This window comes from Babylonia areolata, chromosome 9 (genome assembly GCF_041734735.1).
Source record: "Babylonia areolata isolate BAREFJ2019XMU chromosome 9, ASM4173473v1, whole genome shotgun sequence".
NCBI lineage: Eukaryota > Metazoa > Mollusca > Gastropoda > Neogastropoda > Buccinidae > Babylonia > Babylonia areolata.
Genome location: NC_134884.1, coordinates 47,188,852 through 47,206,351, shown reverse-complemented (window position 1 = coordinate 47,206,351; position 17,500 = coordinate 47,188,852). Strand labels below are relative to the sequence as shown.

General features: G+C 44.0%; 2 protein-coding genes across 3 annotated transcripts in view; one reads left to right on the top strand and one right to left on the bottom strand.

Moving 5' to 3' along the window:
* The window catches only part of LOC143285548 (uncharacterized), a 288,677-nt gene that overhangs the window by 181,847 nt on the left and 89,330 nt on the right, over positions 1–17,500 (bottom strand). The gene's annotated exons all lie outside the window — the stretch shown is intronic.
* LOC143285542 (uncharacterized) overlaps positions 1–17,500 on the top strand; it is a 50,201-nt gene that overhangs the window by 7,183 nt on the left and 25,518 nt on the right. For both annotated transcript variants that reach the window (XM_076592905.1, XM_076592904.1), the window contains exons 2-4: positions 2,232–2,426; positions 5,560–5,661; positions 6,477–6,719. In XM_076592905.1, the coding sequence (XP_076449020.1) occupies positions 2,232–2,426; positions 5,560–5,661; positions 6,477–6,719 (540 nt within the window). The remainder of the gene's footprint in view (positions 1–2,231; positions 2,427–5,559; positions 5,662–6,476; positions 6,720–17,500) is intronic.

Here is a 17,500-nt window from a genome sequence, read left to right as displayed (position 1 = left end):
ACAGTGTGCTTTGCTCTCTACTGACAATGACAGTGTGTTTTACTCTCTATTGACAGTGACAAGTGTGTTTTGCTCTCTACTGACAATGACAAGTGTGTTTTGCTCTCCATTGACAATGACAAGTGTGTTTTGCTCTCTATTGACAATGACAGTGTGTTTTGCTCTCCATTGACAATGACAAGTGTGTTTTGCTCTCCATTGACAATGACAAGTGTGTTTTGCTCTCTACTGACAATGACAAGTGTGTTTTGCTCTCTACTGACAGTGACAAGTGTGTTTTGCTCTCTATTGACAATGACAGTGTGTTTTGCTCTCCATTGACAATGACAAGTGTGTTTTGCTCTCCATTGACAATGACAAGTGTGTTTTTCTCTCTACTGACAATGACAAGTGTTTTACTCTCTACTGACAATGACAAGTGTTTTACTCTCTACTGACAATGACAAGTGTTTTACTCTCTACTGACAATGACAAGTGTGTTTTTCTCTCTACTGACAATGACAAGTGTTTTACTCTCTACTGACAATGACAAGTGTTTTACTCTCTACTGACAATGACAAGTGTTTTACTCTCTACTGACAATGACAAGTGTTTTACTCTCTACTGACAATGACAAGTGTGTTTTGCTCTCTACTGACAATGACAAGTGAGTTTTGCTCTCTACTGACAGTGACAAGTGTGTTTTGCTCTCTACTGACAATGACAAGTGTGTTTTGCTCTCTACTGACAATGACAAGTGTGTTTTGCTCTCTACTGACAATGACAAATGTATAAATTTTCCAACATATTACACACACGCACGCACACGCACTCATCCACTCACCACCACCACCACCCCCCCACACACACACAACACATGGTTCCACTTCAGTCCCCTCCACACCCCAACCCTCACTTCCACCGTTCATCTCAAGTTTCAGGTTATGATGAATCTTGAAGTAACAGGAGAAAATGGAGGTTGACAACAATGTTGCAAACATCATGCCCGATTCGTATGAATATGGAACAGCAAAGTTCGAGAAAGTTATCGAACAAAAATCAAACAACATTTCCTAATTTCATAAACTTGTTTGATTTCGACTGCATATTTTCAGTTCCAGCTAATAAAATTGCAGTAATCAAAAACATATCTTATGCAACGTGAATTTTCAGGTGCATATCTTCAATATGTAAATCCAGCATACTTTGCACATTCCACGATGAAACGAAATTCCTATCCAATGACTAACGCAGTATACTCTTTGCACATTCATGTTTCACGTGGCGTAACATTTGATTTCTTCATCTGAACTTATCAAAGAAACTGATCCCACATGTGTCTGGTAAATATGAAGTAGATTTCTATGTATACAAAGAAACGACAACATATCTAGACTGTCTGTAATATGTACATTTATTTCTCTGCCCAAGTGCTTTTCTCCACACACAATCGTGGCCTCTTGGTAGCGCGTCCGTCCCCAGGAAGCGAGGGACTCTGAGCGCGCTGGTTCGAATCCCACAATCACCAGTATTTCCTCTTTCTCCACTAGACCATGAGTGGTGGTCTGGATGCTAGTCATTCAGATGAAACGATAAACCGAGGGACTCTTTTGCAGCGTGGATTAGCACACGTTAAAGAACCCACGGCAACAAAGGGGTTGCACAATTTTGTAGAAAAGTCGTTTTGACTGGAAAACAAATATACTTGCAGGTTAAAAAAAAACAGAAGAAAGAAAAAAAAGAAGGTAGGCTGGCCACTGTAGCGACGTGCTCTCCTCGAGGAGACCAGCCCGATTCTCACACAGAGAAATCTGTTGTGACAAATTGCAGTGCAGTACAATACAATACGATACAATGCAATACAACAGCTGTGTATCATATTATAGTGTTATATTACAATGCAGTACAATGCAATGCAATGCAATGCTATACATCGCAACGAGACGCAAGGTAATACAATGCAATGCAGTGCAGTGCAATACAAAACAACAATGCAATGCAATGCAATGCAATGCAACACAGCACGATGCAATACAACTCACGACAATACAATACAATACAATACAATACTGTATTATGTCATGATACTATATTATTAGACAGCATCGCAATGCAATGCAGTACAACACAATACAATACGACAATACTGTATTATATCATGATACTTTATCATAATACAGCACAACACAACACAACACGACCCAACCCAGCCCAACCCAACCCAACCCAACGCCTTGTCGCCATGTCCACAGGCAAGACCTGGAGGACCAGGGTTCCGGACGGGCTGCAGACGTTCTGGGACCACGTGTCCTCGGGACCTAAGCAGTGCAAGGCCAAGGTCAAGGCCAAGGGCGAGGCCAAGGACGGCAAGGACAAGGCCCACACTGGTGTGGGCAAGGAGATCGGGCTGCTGTACGGGGGGTCCCTCATCCTGAACACCATCATTGGTCAGGGCTTCATCTGCCATTTTAAAACATCAAATTGTATTGTATGATAGTATCTTTCTGAACTCCTCCATATCTATACCCCGTCTCGCCAGCTCCGTTCTTCCTCTGATACTCGACTTCTCAGGATACCTCACGTCACAAGTAAGACCTATGGACACAGATCGTTTTCTTTTCAATCGGCAAAGACGTGGAACAAGCGGCTCCCTGATAACCTCCGTTATTCTGATTCCCTCGCATCTTTTAAATCTCGTCTCAAAACTCACCTTTTCCCTCAGCAACAAGTTCAATTGTGGCAGGTCCAGTTCCTTTGCGTTAGCTGTGCTTGACTATGTGTGTATACATATGTATGTGTACATAACTACATGCATGTATATGAATGTGTATTGTGTGTGCGTGTGTATATGTAAGTTTGTGCCTGCCTATGTGTGCGTATGTGATAGGGTAGCTGTTAGATACACATGTATGTTAAAATGTATGTATGCAGTGTGTGTGTGTGTGTGTGTGTGTGTGTGCGTGTGTGTGTGTAGTCACATTTTGGTGTGGGTATGTAACATAGATATAATGTTTTATGTTAACAAAAGCGTTTTTGTAAAGCACTTAGAGCAGATTTCTGGATAGTGTGCTATATAAGTATCCATTATTATTATTATTATTATGATAGTCAGTCGTGTCCGACTATGACCATCAGAACAGCAGAGGAGGCAACTGCTGTCCCGACTATCAGGGCTAGAATTTGATTATAGTGGAGAGTGTCCTGCCCAAGTTACATCCCCACTCTCTCGGCCAAGAGAGTTTCAGGACAGTCGGCGTTGGGATGGTTCCAAAAGGCCAGCTAGCTTCCCAAGGCTGCAACACTAAGAGCCAGTGACAATTTTGCATCCTAGTTTGAGAGTCATAGTCCTTCACAAAAGACTAAGCTGCAAGTGATTTCCCATTGCAACGGAGAAACCATTGATTATGCAGCTCTCAATTTGCTTATCAATCAATCAATCAATCCCTGATCGTCAACACTATCGTCGGTAAGGGTTGTTATAGATGGCATTGATGATATTGATATATTCTGGATGAGTGTAGGTCCGGTTACAGATGTCACTGATTCATGGTGTGTGTGTGTAGGTCCGGTTACAGATGACACTGATTCATGGTGTGTGTGTGTGTGTGTAGGTCCGGTTACAGATGACACTGATTCATGGTGTGTGTGTAGGTCCAGGTACAGATGACACTGATTCATGGTGTGTGTGTGTAGGTCCGGTTACAGATGACACTGATTCATGGTGTGTGTGTAGGTCCGGGTACAGATGACACTGATTCATGGTGTGTGTGTGTAGGTCCGGGTACAGATGACACTGATTCATGGTGTGTGTGTGTAGGTCTGGTTACAGATGACACTGATTCATGGTGTGTGTGTGTGTGTAGGTCCAGGTACAGATGACACTGATTCATGGTGTGTGTGTGTAGGTCCAGGGTACAGATGACACTGATTCATGGTGTGGGTGTGTAGGTCCAGGGTACAGATGACACTGATTCATGGTGTGGGTGTGTAGGTCCAGGTACAGATGACACTGATTCATGGTGTGTGTGTGTAGGTCTGATTACAGATGACACTGATTCATGGTGTGTGTGTGTGTAGGTCCGGTTACAGATGACACTGATTCATGGTGTGTGTGTGTGTGTGTGTGTGTGTGTGTGTGTGTGTGTGTGTAGGTCCAGGTACAGATGACACTGATTCATGGTGTGGGTGTGTAGGTCCAGGTACAGGTGACACTGATTCATGGTGTGTGTGTGTGCAAGTCCGGGTACAGATGACACTGATTCATGGTGTGTGTGTGTAGGTCCGGGTACAGATGACACTGATTCATGGTGTGTGTGTGTGTGTAGGTCCAGGTACAGATGACACTGATTCATGGTGTGTGTGTGTAGGTCCAGGTACAGATGACACTGATTCATGGTGTGTGTGTGTAGGTCCGGGTACAGATGACACTGATTCATGGTGTGTGTGTGTAGGTCCGGATACAGATGACACTGATTCATGGTGTGTGTGTGTGTGTAGGTCCGGGTACAGGTGACACTGATTCATGGTGTGTGTGTGTGTAGGTCCAGGTACAGATGACACTGATTCATGGTGTGTGTGTGTAGGTCCGGGTACAGATGACACTGATTCATGGTGTGTGTGTGTAGGTCCAGGTACAGGTGACACTGATTCATGGTGTGTGTGTGTAGGTCCGGGTACAGGTGACACTGATTCATGGTGTGTGTGTAGGTCCGGGTACAGGTGACACTGATTCATGGTGTGTGTGTGTGTAGGTCCAGGTACAGATGACACTGATTCATGGTGTGTGTGTGTAGGTCCGGGTACAGATGACACTGATTCATGGTGTGTGTGTGTAGGTCCGGGTACAGGTGACACTGATTCATGGTGTGTGTGTGTGTAGGTCTGGGTACAGATGACACTGATTCATGGTGTGTGTGTGTGTAGGTCCGGGTACAGGTGACACTGATTCATGGTGTGTGTGTGTGTAGGTCCGGGTGCAGGTGACACTGATTCATGGTGTGGGTGTGTAGGTCCAGGTACAGATGACACTGATTCATGGTGTGTGTGTGTGTAGGTCCCGGTACAGATGACACTGATTCATGGTGTGTGTGTGTGTGTGTGTGTAGGTCCGGGTACAGATGACACTGATTCATGGTGTGTGTGTAGGTCCAGGTACAGATGGCGCTGATTCATGGTGTGTGTGTAGGTCTGGGTACAGATGACACTGATTCATGGTGTGGGTGTGTAGGTCCGGGTACAGATGACACTGATTCATGGTGTGTGTGTGTAGGTCCCGGTACAGATGACACTGATTCATGGTGTGTGTGTGTGTGTAGGTCCGGGTACAGATGACACTGATTCATGGTGTGTGTGTAGGTCCAGGTACAGATGGCGCTGATTCATGGCGTGTGTGTGTGTGTCGGTCCGGTACAGGTGACACTGATTCATGGTGTGTGTGTGTGTGTGTGTAGGTCCGGGTACAGGTGACACTGATTCATGGTGTGTGTGTGTGTAGGTCCAGGTACAGGTGACACTGATTCATGGTGTGTGTGTGTAGATCCAGGTACAGATGACACTGATTCATGGTGTGTGTGTGTGCAGGTCCGGGTATCTTCACGTCTCCCAAGGGTGTGCTGGCCGGGGCGGGATCAGTGGGCATGTCTCTTGTCATCTGGGGTGTGTGTGGAGTCTTCAGCACCATGGGTCAGTTAGTTACCCCTCACCCCACCTCTCTCTCTGTCTCTCTCTCTCTGTGTGTGTGTGTGTGTGTGTGTGTGTGTGTGTGTGTGTGTGTGTGTGTGTGTCGCTCGTTAGTTCCTTTATTGGTTCTTCGGTTCGCTCGTTGTGTTGTTGGCCCTCTCTCCACAATGGTGATCCCAGACTGTAAACCCCTCCCTCCCCAGTCCCTGCCTGTACTGCCTCATCTAAACACCTCCTTTCTCCACCGCCTTTCTCTCCCTCAATTTACATTAAAAAAATCAAAAATCAAAATAGCTTCGCAACCCACAGTTGGCGCCATTTTAACAAACTTTCTTCGTGGGTCAGTTTTATAGACTCACCAGCTATCTTTTGCTTTCTCGCCAATGCTCATGATGATGATGATGGTGATGGTGATGATGGTGATGGTGATGATGATGGTGATAATGATGGTGATGAGATGATGATGATGGTGGTGATGATGATAGTCGTGATGATGATGATGATGGTGATGATGATGGTGATGATGATGATAGTGGTGACGATGATGATGATGATGATGATGATGATGATGATGTTAGTGGTGGTGGTGATGATGATGATGATGAGGAGGAGGAGGAGGAAGAGGACGAGGAGGACGAGGACGAGGACGATGACGATGATGATGATGACGACGACAATGATGATTACAACAATAATGAAAGCGACGACAGCAATAGTGTCAACGACAACATCAAGTGCTCATCCTCCATTCTTGCATACTAATAAATATCTAAATATTCTGAATGAATATTCTATTACCATTCCTCGGACTCTTCCAGCGGCTTTGTGCTTCGCGGAGCTGAGAGAGTCGGTACGCAAGGATGGCGTAGAGTACGCCTACATCACGGAGGCCTTCGGGCCTCTGGCCGGCTTCGTCTACTGCTGGATGCGTATCGCCGCCGCCGAACCGGTCGGCACCGCCGTTTTCGCCGCCGCTCTCGCCGACTACATTGCCGATACCATCTATGATGACTGCGGCTCTCCTGAACTGCTCCGGAAGTCCATCGCCATTTTGGCTGTTGGTGAGTGTTGTGTTTGTGTTGTGTTTGTGTTGTGTTTGTGTTTGTGTTGTGTTGTGTTGTGTTGTGTTGTGTTGTGTTGTGTTGTGTTGTGTTGTGTTTGTGTTGTGTTGTGTTGTGTTTGTGTTGTGTTTGTGTTTGCGTTGTGTTGTGTTGTGTTTGTGTTGTGTTGTGTTGTGTTGTGTTGTGTTTGTGTTGTGTTGTGTTGTGTTTGTGTTGTGTTTGTGTTGTGTTGTGTTGTGTTTGTGTTGTGTTTGTGTTTGTGTTGTGTTGTGTTTGTGTTGTGTTGTGTTGTGTTGTGTTGTGTTTGTGTTTGTGTTGTGTTTGTGTTGTGTTTGTGTTGTTTGTGTTGTGTTGTGTTGCTTTGTGTTGTGTTGTGTTGCTTTGTGTTGTGTTGTGTTGCTTTGTGTTGTGTTGTGTTGTGTTGTGTTGCGTTGCGTTGTATTATATTTTATTGTATTTCCTGTATAGTGTAGTATTATTCTATTCTATTCTATCCAGTTCTATTCTACTATATTCTATTGTATTCTGTTGCATTGTATCACCCTTTCTTACGACAGGTATACAGGTATCTCCATGTAAGATTCAGGCAGCTCTCCCCGGGGAGAGCGCGTCGCCGCTGTGCAGCGCCACCCGTTGTTTTTTGTTGTTGTTTTTTTTCTGCGCTCACGTATATTTGTTTCATTACCAGAGTGGATTTTTCTACAGAAATTTGCCCCCAGCACCCCTTTTGTTGCCCTAGGTTCGTTAACATGCGCAAAGTGCATGCTGCTCACGGGACCTCAGTCTGTCGTCTCATCCGAAAGATCAGCGTCCAGACCACTACTCAAGGGAGACGGTAGAAGAATTCTGGTAAGCGTAGGATTGAACGCTGTACCCTCAGTGTCTTATGCCCTTGTTACCACTGACCCACCACTCCATTGTAGAACATTATGATGATTGTGTCATGTCGTTGTGTGCATGAGTGAGGGTTTAAATGTCGACTTTTTCAATGCATGTACTGACATAAGTGAGCGATTAAAAAAACACACACCTGTTTTCTCTCTTACTTGCATGATAATTTTTATCTCTTGCTTGCATAATAATTTGTATGTGTATCATCTTTGTCACACTTGCTTTCTTTTAATCAAAGTGAAACATCTGTGTGCGTGTTGGCCAATTGATCCAGTGTCCACCAGTGTCAGGGTTCGAACCTCCGATTCGGTATGATGTCAAAGCATCTTTCTCTCCCAAGGGCACAGCACCATGTAGAATAAACAGGGGCTCAAACAATGATCACTGCTTATCGCTGGATCACAAATCCAAAGCCTGCCATGGGGAACTCGTGTCGTGTAGTAGTGAAGTCATGTTTGTAACCCTTCATGATACTCTTCTCAGGAATGGAGACAAAACATTGATAGTTTCAGTCGCAGGACGAACGTGACAGACCGACATAGCCGCACTGTCCTAGCGGTTGTCGACCCTCCCCCCCCCCCCATATATATATATATATATATATATATATATATATATATAGAGAGAGAGAGAGAGAGAGAGAGAGAGAGAGAGAGAGAGGTTCATAGGAAGGGGGAGAAGTGTGGAGAGTGGAGTGGGGGTAAGGGGGGGGGGGGACGAAAGGGAGACCATCCCCCACACGTGGCCACAAGATAACCGACAACGAAAGCCAACCACTCCAAAACTTGACCCTCCTGCACCCCTGGGAGAATTGTGCAGACAGAATGTTGCAGCCTTCTGTCACAAGTGAAACAGTCCTTTCACCCCTGACAGCATTGTGCAGACAGAATGTTGCAGCCAACAGTCCATTCACCCCTGACAGCATTGTGCAGACAGAATGTTGCAGCCAACAGTCCATTCACCCCTGACAGCATTGTGCAGACAGAATGTTGCAGCCTTCTGTCACAAGTCAAACAGTCCATTCACCCCTGGGAGCATTGTGCAGACAGAATGTTGCAGCCTTCTGTCACAAGTCAAACAGTCCTTTCACCCCTGACAGCATTGTGCAGACAGAATGTTGCAGCCTTCTGTCACGAGTCAAACAGTCCTTTCACCCCTGACAGCATTGTGCAGACAGAATGTTGCAGCCAACAGTCCATTCACCCCTGACAGCATTGTGCAGACAGAATGTTGCAGCCAACAGTCCATTCACCCCTGACAGCATTGTGCAGACAGAATGTTGCAGCCAACAGTCCATTCACCCCTGACAGCATTGTGCAGACAGAATGTTGCAGCCTTCTGTCACAAGTCAAACAGTCCATTCACCCCTGGGAGCATTGTGCACACAGAATGTTGCAGCCTTCTGTCACGAGTCAAACAGTCCTTTCACCCCTGACAGCATTGTGCAGACAGAATGTTGCAGCCTTCTGTCACGAGTCAAACAGTCCTTTCACACCTGGGAGCATTGTGCAGACAGAATGTTGCAGCCAACAGTCCATTCACCCCTGACAGCATTGTGCAGACAGAATGTTGCAGCCTTCTGTCACAAGTCAAACAGTCCATTCACACCTGGGAGCATTGTGCAGACAGAATCTTGCAGCCTTCTGTCACAAGTCAAACAGTCCTTTCACCCCTGACAGCATTGTGCAGACAGAATCTTGCAGCCTTCTGTCACAAGTCAAACAGTCCATTCACACCTGGGAGCATTGTGCACACAGAATGTTGCAGCCTTCTGTCACAAGTGAAACAGTCCTTTCACCCCTGACAGCATTGTGCAGACAGAATGTTGCAGCCTTCTGTCACAAGTGAAACAGTCCATTCACACCTGACATCAATGTGCAGACAGAACCTTGCAGCCTTCTGTCACAAGTGAAACAGTCCATTCACCCCTGACAGCATTGTGCAGACAGAACCTTGCAGCCTTCTGTCACAAGTGAAAAAGGTCCATTCACACCTGACAGCATTGTGCAGACAGAATGTTGCAGCCTTCTGTCACAAGTCAAACAGTCCATTCACACCTGGGAGCATTGTGCACACAGAATGTTGCAGCCTTCTGTCACAAGTCAAACAGTCCATTCACCCCTGACAGCATTGTGCAGACAGAATGTTGCTGCCTTCTGTCACAAGTCAAACAGTCCATTCACCCCTGACAGCATTGTGCAGACAGAATGTTGCAGCCTTCTGTCACAAGTCAAACAGTCCATTCACCCCTGACAGCATTGTGCAGACAGAATGTTGCAGCCTTCTGTCACAAGTCAAACAGTCCATTCACCCCTGACAGCATTGTGCAGACAGAACCTTGCAGCCTTCTGTCATAAGTGAGAGAGAGAGAGAGTCAAAATCAGAGAGAGAGAAAGAGTCAAAATCAGAGAGAGAGAGAGAGAGTCAAAATCAGAGAGAGAGAGTCACAATAAGAGAGAGAGACTCAAAATCAGAGAGAGAGAGTCAAAATCAGAGAGAGAGAGAGAGAGTCAAAATCAGAGAGAGAGAGAGTCAGAGAGAGAGCCAAAATGAGAAAGAGAGAGTGTGTGTCAGAATCAGAGAGAGAGAAAGAGTCGGAATCAGAGAGAGAGAGAGAGAGAGAGAGAGAGAGAGATTTGATGAACTGTCGCCTTGACATCACAGGACAACACACGGAATCCATCTTCCCATGGTATTGTTTCTTGCCAGATGTCAAGTTTAACACTGTCTTCCACGTTTCTATTCACCGTAAATGTGTGTGTGTGTGTGTGTGTGTGTGTGTGTGTGTGTGTGTGTGTGTGTGTGTGTGTGTGTGTGTGTGTGTGTGTGTGTGTGTGTTGATTATACTTTATATGCACAAGGAAGAAATAAAGAAACAAAAATTCTGAGAGAAAAGGAAGGACGCCAAAAAAAGAAAGAAGAAAAAAAAAGGATTATAAAAAAAAGAAAAACAAAAGAGAAAATCTGTTCTAATATTAGTACTATTGTCTGTAACTACAAGGATACTACTACTACTACTTCTACAACAACTACTACTGATAATAATGATAAATAAAGACAGACCGCACCAAGCGCAAACAGGGAAACATGAGACTAAAGATATTGCAGACGCAGGGAAGGGCGATGGTTAAAACAAAACGTTTGCAGAAAGAAAAAAAAAGAAAGCAAGATAAAAAGAAAAAAAGAAAGAAAAAAAAAGAAGTAAAAAAAAAAAGAAAAGAAGGGAAGAAATTAAGGACAGAAAAAAGGAAAACGAAAAGAAAGCAAGAAAAAGAAAACGAAGGAAAAAGAAAAAGAAATAGAGGAGGGAAAAAAAGAAGAAAAAAAAAGGAAGAAAGAGAAGAAGACATGAAAGCAAAAAAAAAAACAAAAAAACAAAAACAAAAAAACTCACCAAAAAACAAAACAACGGAAAGCAAAATATGAATAAATAATAAAAAAAAAAAATGGAGGGGGGTGGGGGAGAAATAAAGAATATGAAACAAGAAAGCGAGGAAAAGAAATTATAAAAAAAGGGGAAAAGAAATAAAGAAAATCAATAAGAAAACAAGGGGAAAAAAAAGAGAAAGACAAAATATAAAGGAATGGAATGCAGAAAATAAACAGCAAGTAAAAGAAAGACATATAGAAAGAAAGCAGGGGGGGGGGGGGGGAAAGCAAAACACAACAAAAAACAACTGGTGAACGGGGCACAGAGAGAGAGAGAGAGAGAGAGAGAGAGACAGAGAGGGAAGACGTGATGGTAACCAAGAAAAGCATGCCTCCCTGATGTGTGTGTGCGTGCGTGCGTGCGCGCGCGCGCGCGCGCGCGTGTGTGTGTGTGTGTATGTGTGTAAGCCTGATCAGTGAGTTGGGTTTAAGGGAAAGTCATGAATCTGCTATCTTTTTCTTTTTTAACAGCAGATGTGCTGCAGCTTATATGGGTCTGTCCGCACGCTTTGGCACCTCATTGAAGCCTCTCTCTCTCTCTCTGTCTGTGTCTGTGTCTGTCTGTCTGTCTCTGTTTCAAGCACGCACGCACACTCAAACAAACCCACGCGCGCGCGAACATTGATACTCATTCGGATGGGACGATAAACCGAGATCCCGTGTGCAGCACGTAAAAAAACCCACGGCAACAAAAGGGTTGTCCCTAGCAAAATTCTGTAGAAAAATCCACATCGAATGGAAAAACAAATAAAACTGCATGCAGGAAAACAACAACAACGAAAAACAAAAAAAAGGGGGAAAAATGGGTGGCGCTGTAGTGTAGCTATGCGCTCTCCCTGGGGAGAGCAGCCCGAATTTCACACAGAGAAATCTGTTGTGATAAAAAAGAGAAATACAAATACAAATACATACACACAAGCGTGCACGCATACACACACACACACACACACACACACACACACACACACACACACACACACACACACACACACACACACACAGACATACACACGCACGCACGCAAGCACGTTTCATCGAAGCAGGAAACACCGAATGATAAGAAGTACACACTGTAGGAGAGATATATTTCATCATCTCTCTTCCTTGAGAGAGAGAAAGAGAGAGAGTCAGACAGAGACAGAGAGGCAGACAGACATAGAAAGAGATCTGCGGTCACGTCGAAGATCGGAAAATTTGCAAAAGACATTAATCACCCGAGAGAACCCCTCACCCCCTCACCCCACTCATCCCCCTCACCCCTACCCCCCTCTCTCTCCCCCCCACACACAGACTGATAAAACCTGGAAGGACCAGTGCTTCAAAACAGTGTCCACGTGAGTTTTTTGGAATTTATAATCACTCCATGAGAAGAGCCGCAGACACCACAGCTAGTTTACACACGGACTGATAAGCTCTCTGGACAGTGCTTCCAACAGCGTCCACTCTTTTTTTTTTTTTTTTGTTTTTTTTAATAGTCACACAGAGAGGAACTACACAGACACACACACACACAGACACACACATACACACACAGACACACACACACACACCAGTTAGTTTACTGTGAACTTTACACGGACACCTACTGAAGTGGTGACTGTAAATCCGAGCTGACGACAGGGGGAGGGTTGGGAGGAAGAGTGCAGTGCCCTTTCTGGAACAGCTTTGGAGCGAACAAAAACATGAATGAAGCCAGTGTCTGCTTGTGGGGTCTGGGCTGGTTTTTGTTCATAACAAAGGAGCTGGGGGCATGGAGATTTGGAAAACTAAAAAAAAATGAAAATGCACACAAGCGCGCGAGTGCGTGCAGGTCGACAGACAGACACGCACGTACACACACACACACACACACACACACACACACACACACACACACACACACACACACACACACACACATACACGCACACACACGCACGCACATGCACACACACACACACACACACACACACACACACACACACACACACACACGCATTCCTTGATTGAATTTTGTTGGTTTCATCACTTGACCGAATAAAATTGGTTGCTGAATTGTTGATTAAACGATATGGGTAATTTTACTGACTGAATAATACTGTTTCTTTCGTTGACCGAATTGTAGTCCATGGTCGTCAATGCTTGACAAATGTTACTGTTTATTTTACTGACTTTATTGTTGACTTCGTTTGTCAAAGAAACATGTATGGTTTCATCGCACTTATGAAACAACCGAACTGATTTATTTGATTGCTTATTATAGTTGTAGTTTTCTTTCTGGTCAGATGTATTTGTGTTGAGATCAAATATCTTTCGTAGCCTACTCTAGATGGCTGGATGGGTTATTTACTTGATTCATAGTTGATATTTAACACTGTGCTGACATTGGGGTTGATCGGTATTGTCTTTTTGTCGGAAGTCTGTATCGCCAGGGTTGGTATGGATCGCATCTTGTGTGACGACGAATGTTTTTTTTCTGTTTTTTTTCTTCTTCTTTTCCTCGTCATTTGGCATGAAAGTGATGGTCTGGATCCACACTGTCTTAGAAGGACAACATGTTTTTGTTCCCCGCCCCGCTTGGAAAGAGGGTAAAAATTGTTCCAGGTTAAATGTTCCATGCACAGCGTTTATCGGCCGTCAGGGCAGTGAAATCATATCCACTGTGTTTTGGGGGGGTCGGCACAGGAAGGTGGGGCCCAGTCCTCTTCAACCTTGGCCAGCAGAATTGAGGTATCCGTTCACACCTGGGGTGTGTGAGAAACAACTCAGAGTACAGTGCCAAGGGCACAGCACCATGCTGAAACGAGGCCTCGAACCCTGATCACTGGTGAACACTGGGTCATTGGTACGACGTCTATCCGATTCAGCCACGGAGTCCCTTTCAACACAGAATGCGTGTAAAAAAACACACCCACGAAAAACAAAACAAAACAACAGCAACAAAAAAACAAACAAAAACCGTGAACAACAGACATGAAAGTCCCATATATTGACAAGAACATTTTATGGATGATAAACATCCTAAAATGTTTAAGATTTAAAGATGAATGTGTGTGTGTGTGTGTGTGTGTGTGTGTGTGTGTGTGTGTGTGTGAGAAAGAGAGAGAGAGACAGACAGAGAGACAGAGACATACCTCTCTCTCTCTCTCTCTCCTTTGCACTTTCCCCTTCAGCCAAAATGGGTTTGTACAACAGACACCGTTCACCTGGGCGATGATGTTATGTCACACTGTGTGTGTGTGTGTGTGGGGGAAGGGGGGGGGTATGTGTATATATATATATATATATATATTGTGTGTGTGTGTGTGTGTGTGTGTGTGTGTGTGTTGTGATTTCCCTAAGGGCCTTTTATCGTGTGCTGAATACCGTGGTTGTCAAGCCACTGCAGAGTAGGAAGGAAGGGGGAAGGACTCTTTTTGGTAACCCCTTTTCAGGTTTCCAACTTCACAAGGTCAGGAGGAAGGCGGGGACAGTTCTAATGCAAACAGTCAACGTTCTGTTGTGGTTGGTGATGAAAGCAGTGAAGAAATGATCTTTCTCCTTCATTCTCTCTCTGTCTCTCTCTCTCTGTCTCTGTCTGTCTGTCTCTTTGTGTCTCTGTCTCTCTCACTGTGTCTCTCTCACTACCTCTCTCTCTCTCTGTGTCTCTCTCTTCTTTCTGTCTGTGCAATGTTTCTTTATCATTCTGTTCATGATGTGGTCGGAATCAAGAAGTCGGGCTTGCGGTGGTGATGTTCCAGGGGAAAAAAGGAGGGGGTTGGGGGGGTGTTACAGAATGACGTGGTGGTTTTAGGGGTGGGAGGTGGTAGGTGTGGGGCGTGGCAGTGTGTTTTAGTGTTTAATGAACACTGTTTATACTCTCTCTCTCTCTCTCCAAAGAAAAGTCACAAATACATACAAAAGACGAAGAAGAAGAAGAAGAAAAAGAAGAAGAGAAGAAGAAGCAGAAGACGAAGAAGAAGAAGAAGAAGAAGAGAAGGAGAATGTTGTGGTGGGTGACTAAAACAGTGAAGAAATAATCGACCTTGGAGGTAAGGCGTGGTGGTGTGGCTGTGGGGGGGGGGGGGGGGGAAGGAAGTGTTTTAATGTTCTTTGGTGGTTGTTCCCTGTACAGCTCAGTGACACGGCGATCGTTTGTCCGTTCTTTGGTTTAAGAGGTCTGTTCATTCTTAGTGATATTGGACGAGGAGAGGGTGGGGGTGGGGGGTACGGGGGGGTTGGGGGGGGGAGGTAGGGGGGAAGCTGATGGGGAGGAGAAAAAGTCACTGTTCGCTCATGTTTGTGTGTGTGTGTGTGTGTGTGTGTGTGTGTGTGTGTGTGTGTGTGTGTGTGTTTATCTGTGTGTCTGTGTGTGCGTGCGTGCGTGCGTGCGTGTTTTGTGTGTGTGTGTGTGTGTGTGTGTGTGTGTGTGTGTGTGTGTGTGTGTGTGCGTGCGTGCGTGCGTGCGTGTGTTCTCTCTCTCTCTCCCTGTGTGTGTGTGTGTGTGTGTGTGTGTGTGTGTGTGTGTGTGTGTGTGTTTAATCTAAGAAAATATCGATTCACAGTGTTTGATATCAGACAATGAAATAACCAGTGGAAGTTTTAGAAAAAACAAAACAAACACCTTTAAGCGATGACTTTAAAGCGGTACAACAATCTAACACCCTCTGGCACCTGCACTTTTATCTATTTATTTCTTTTAAAAACAAACAAACAAACAAAAACAGATGGGGTATATATATCAATCCTCACGCATTTACACCTTCTTGAAAGTGGAACTAGTGCTATCGAAAAAAAAATCATTTTTCTCTGTCTTCCAGTGTCTCCAGCATTGACTGGGACAAGTATGCAAAAAGTGTTTTCTTCTGTCTACTAATATCCCTGGCAATGATGGGAAAAATCCCCTTTCTATGTCTTCCAGTATCTGATGTAAAAACAAATTTTCCAAAAGAATATATTTTTTTTCTGTCTTCCAGTATCTTTTACATGACAGGAAAAAATCCAGAATTTTTTTCCTGTCTGTCAGAAAATTCCCTTTTATGCCTTCTAGTATCTCTGGCAATGATGGTAAAAAATCCCCCCCTTTTTTTAATGTATCAGTGTGTATGACAGTGATGAAAAAAAAACCTTTTTCATGTCCATCATTAAGTCTGGCAGTGCTGAAGAACTCCCCTTTTTCTTGTGTTCCAGTATCTCTGGCACTGATGAAAAAATCCTTTATGGCTATCGTAATGTCTGGCAGTAATGAATAACTCCCCATTTTTCTGTCGTGCAGTGTCTGTCGCTGATGGAAAAAATCCCTTTTCATTTCTGTCAGTATGTCTGACAGTAATAAAAAACACACCTTTTTTATGTATTGTATATCTCTGGCAGTGACGGACAAAAATATGAGAAGATCCCCCTTTCTCATGTTCCACTGTCTCCGACTCTGAATGGAAAACATTCCTATTTTGTCTTATAGTATGTCTGGCAGTAATCCCCAATTTTCTGTCTTGCATGTCTCTGGCCTTGTTAAAAATAATGATCCATATTTTGTCTATCATTATCATTATGTCTGGCAGTGATGAAAAAACTCCTCTTTTTTTCCTGTCTTGCAGTATCTCTGGCACTGGTGGAAAAAATCGCTTTACCAGTGATTAAAAAAGAAATCTGAAAATAGCAACAACAGGTTTTTTCTGTATTTCAGTTCTGACTGGATGAAAATATGACCCCCCCAAAAAAAACAACAACAACAAAACAACAAAAAAAACAAAACAACAAACACCAAAAAACAAAAACAACAACAACAACAACAACAACAAAACAACAACCACCAACAACTGTTTTCCGTGTTGCACTGTCTCTGGCCCTGATAGAAAAAAATCCCTATTTTGTCTATCAGTATGTCTGGCAGTAATGAAAAACTCCTCTTTTTTGTATTGCATATCTCTGGCACTGACGAAAAACAACATGAGATTTCCTTTTTTCATGTTCCACTGTCTCTGTTTTGCAGTGTCTCTGACTGATGGAAAAAAAATCCCTATTTTGTCTGCCGGTATGTCTGGCAGTAATGAAAAGAAAGTCCCCAATATTCTGTTTTGCAGTGTCTCTGACACTGATGGAAAAAAATCCCTTTTTATGTCTACCAGTATGTCTGGCAGCGATGAAAAACTCCCTTTATTCCCCTGTGTTCCAATATGTATGGCAATGATTTTAAAAAAAATCGCTTCTTTATGTCTATCATTACGTCTGACAAGGATGAAAAAGCTCCCCTTTTTTTCTGTCTTGCAGTATCTCTGGCACTGATGGGAAAACCCCTTTTTATGTCTATCATTATGTCTGGCAGTGATGAAAAACTCCCACATTTTTTCCCCTTGTGTTCCAGTGTCACTGGCAGTGATGGGAAAATCCCTATTTTTGTCTATTGTTATGTCTCGCAGTGATGAAAACTCCCCCTTTTTTTTTCCAGTGGTGCAGTGTGTCTGGCAATAATGGAAAAAGTCCCTAGTTTGTCTTTCAGTGTG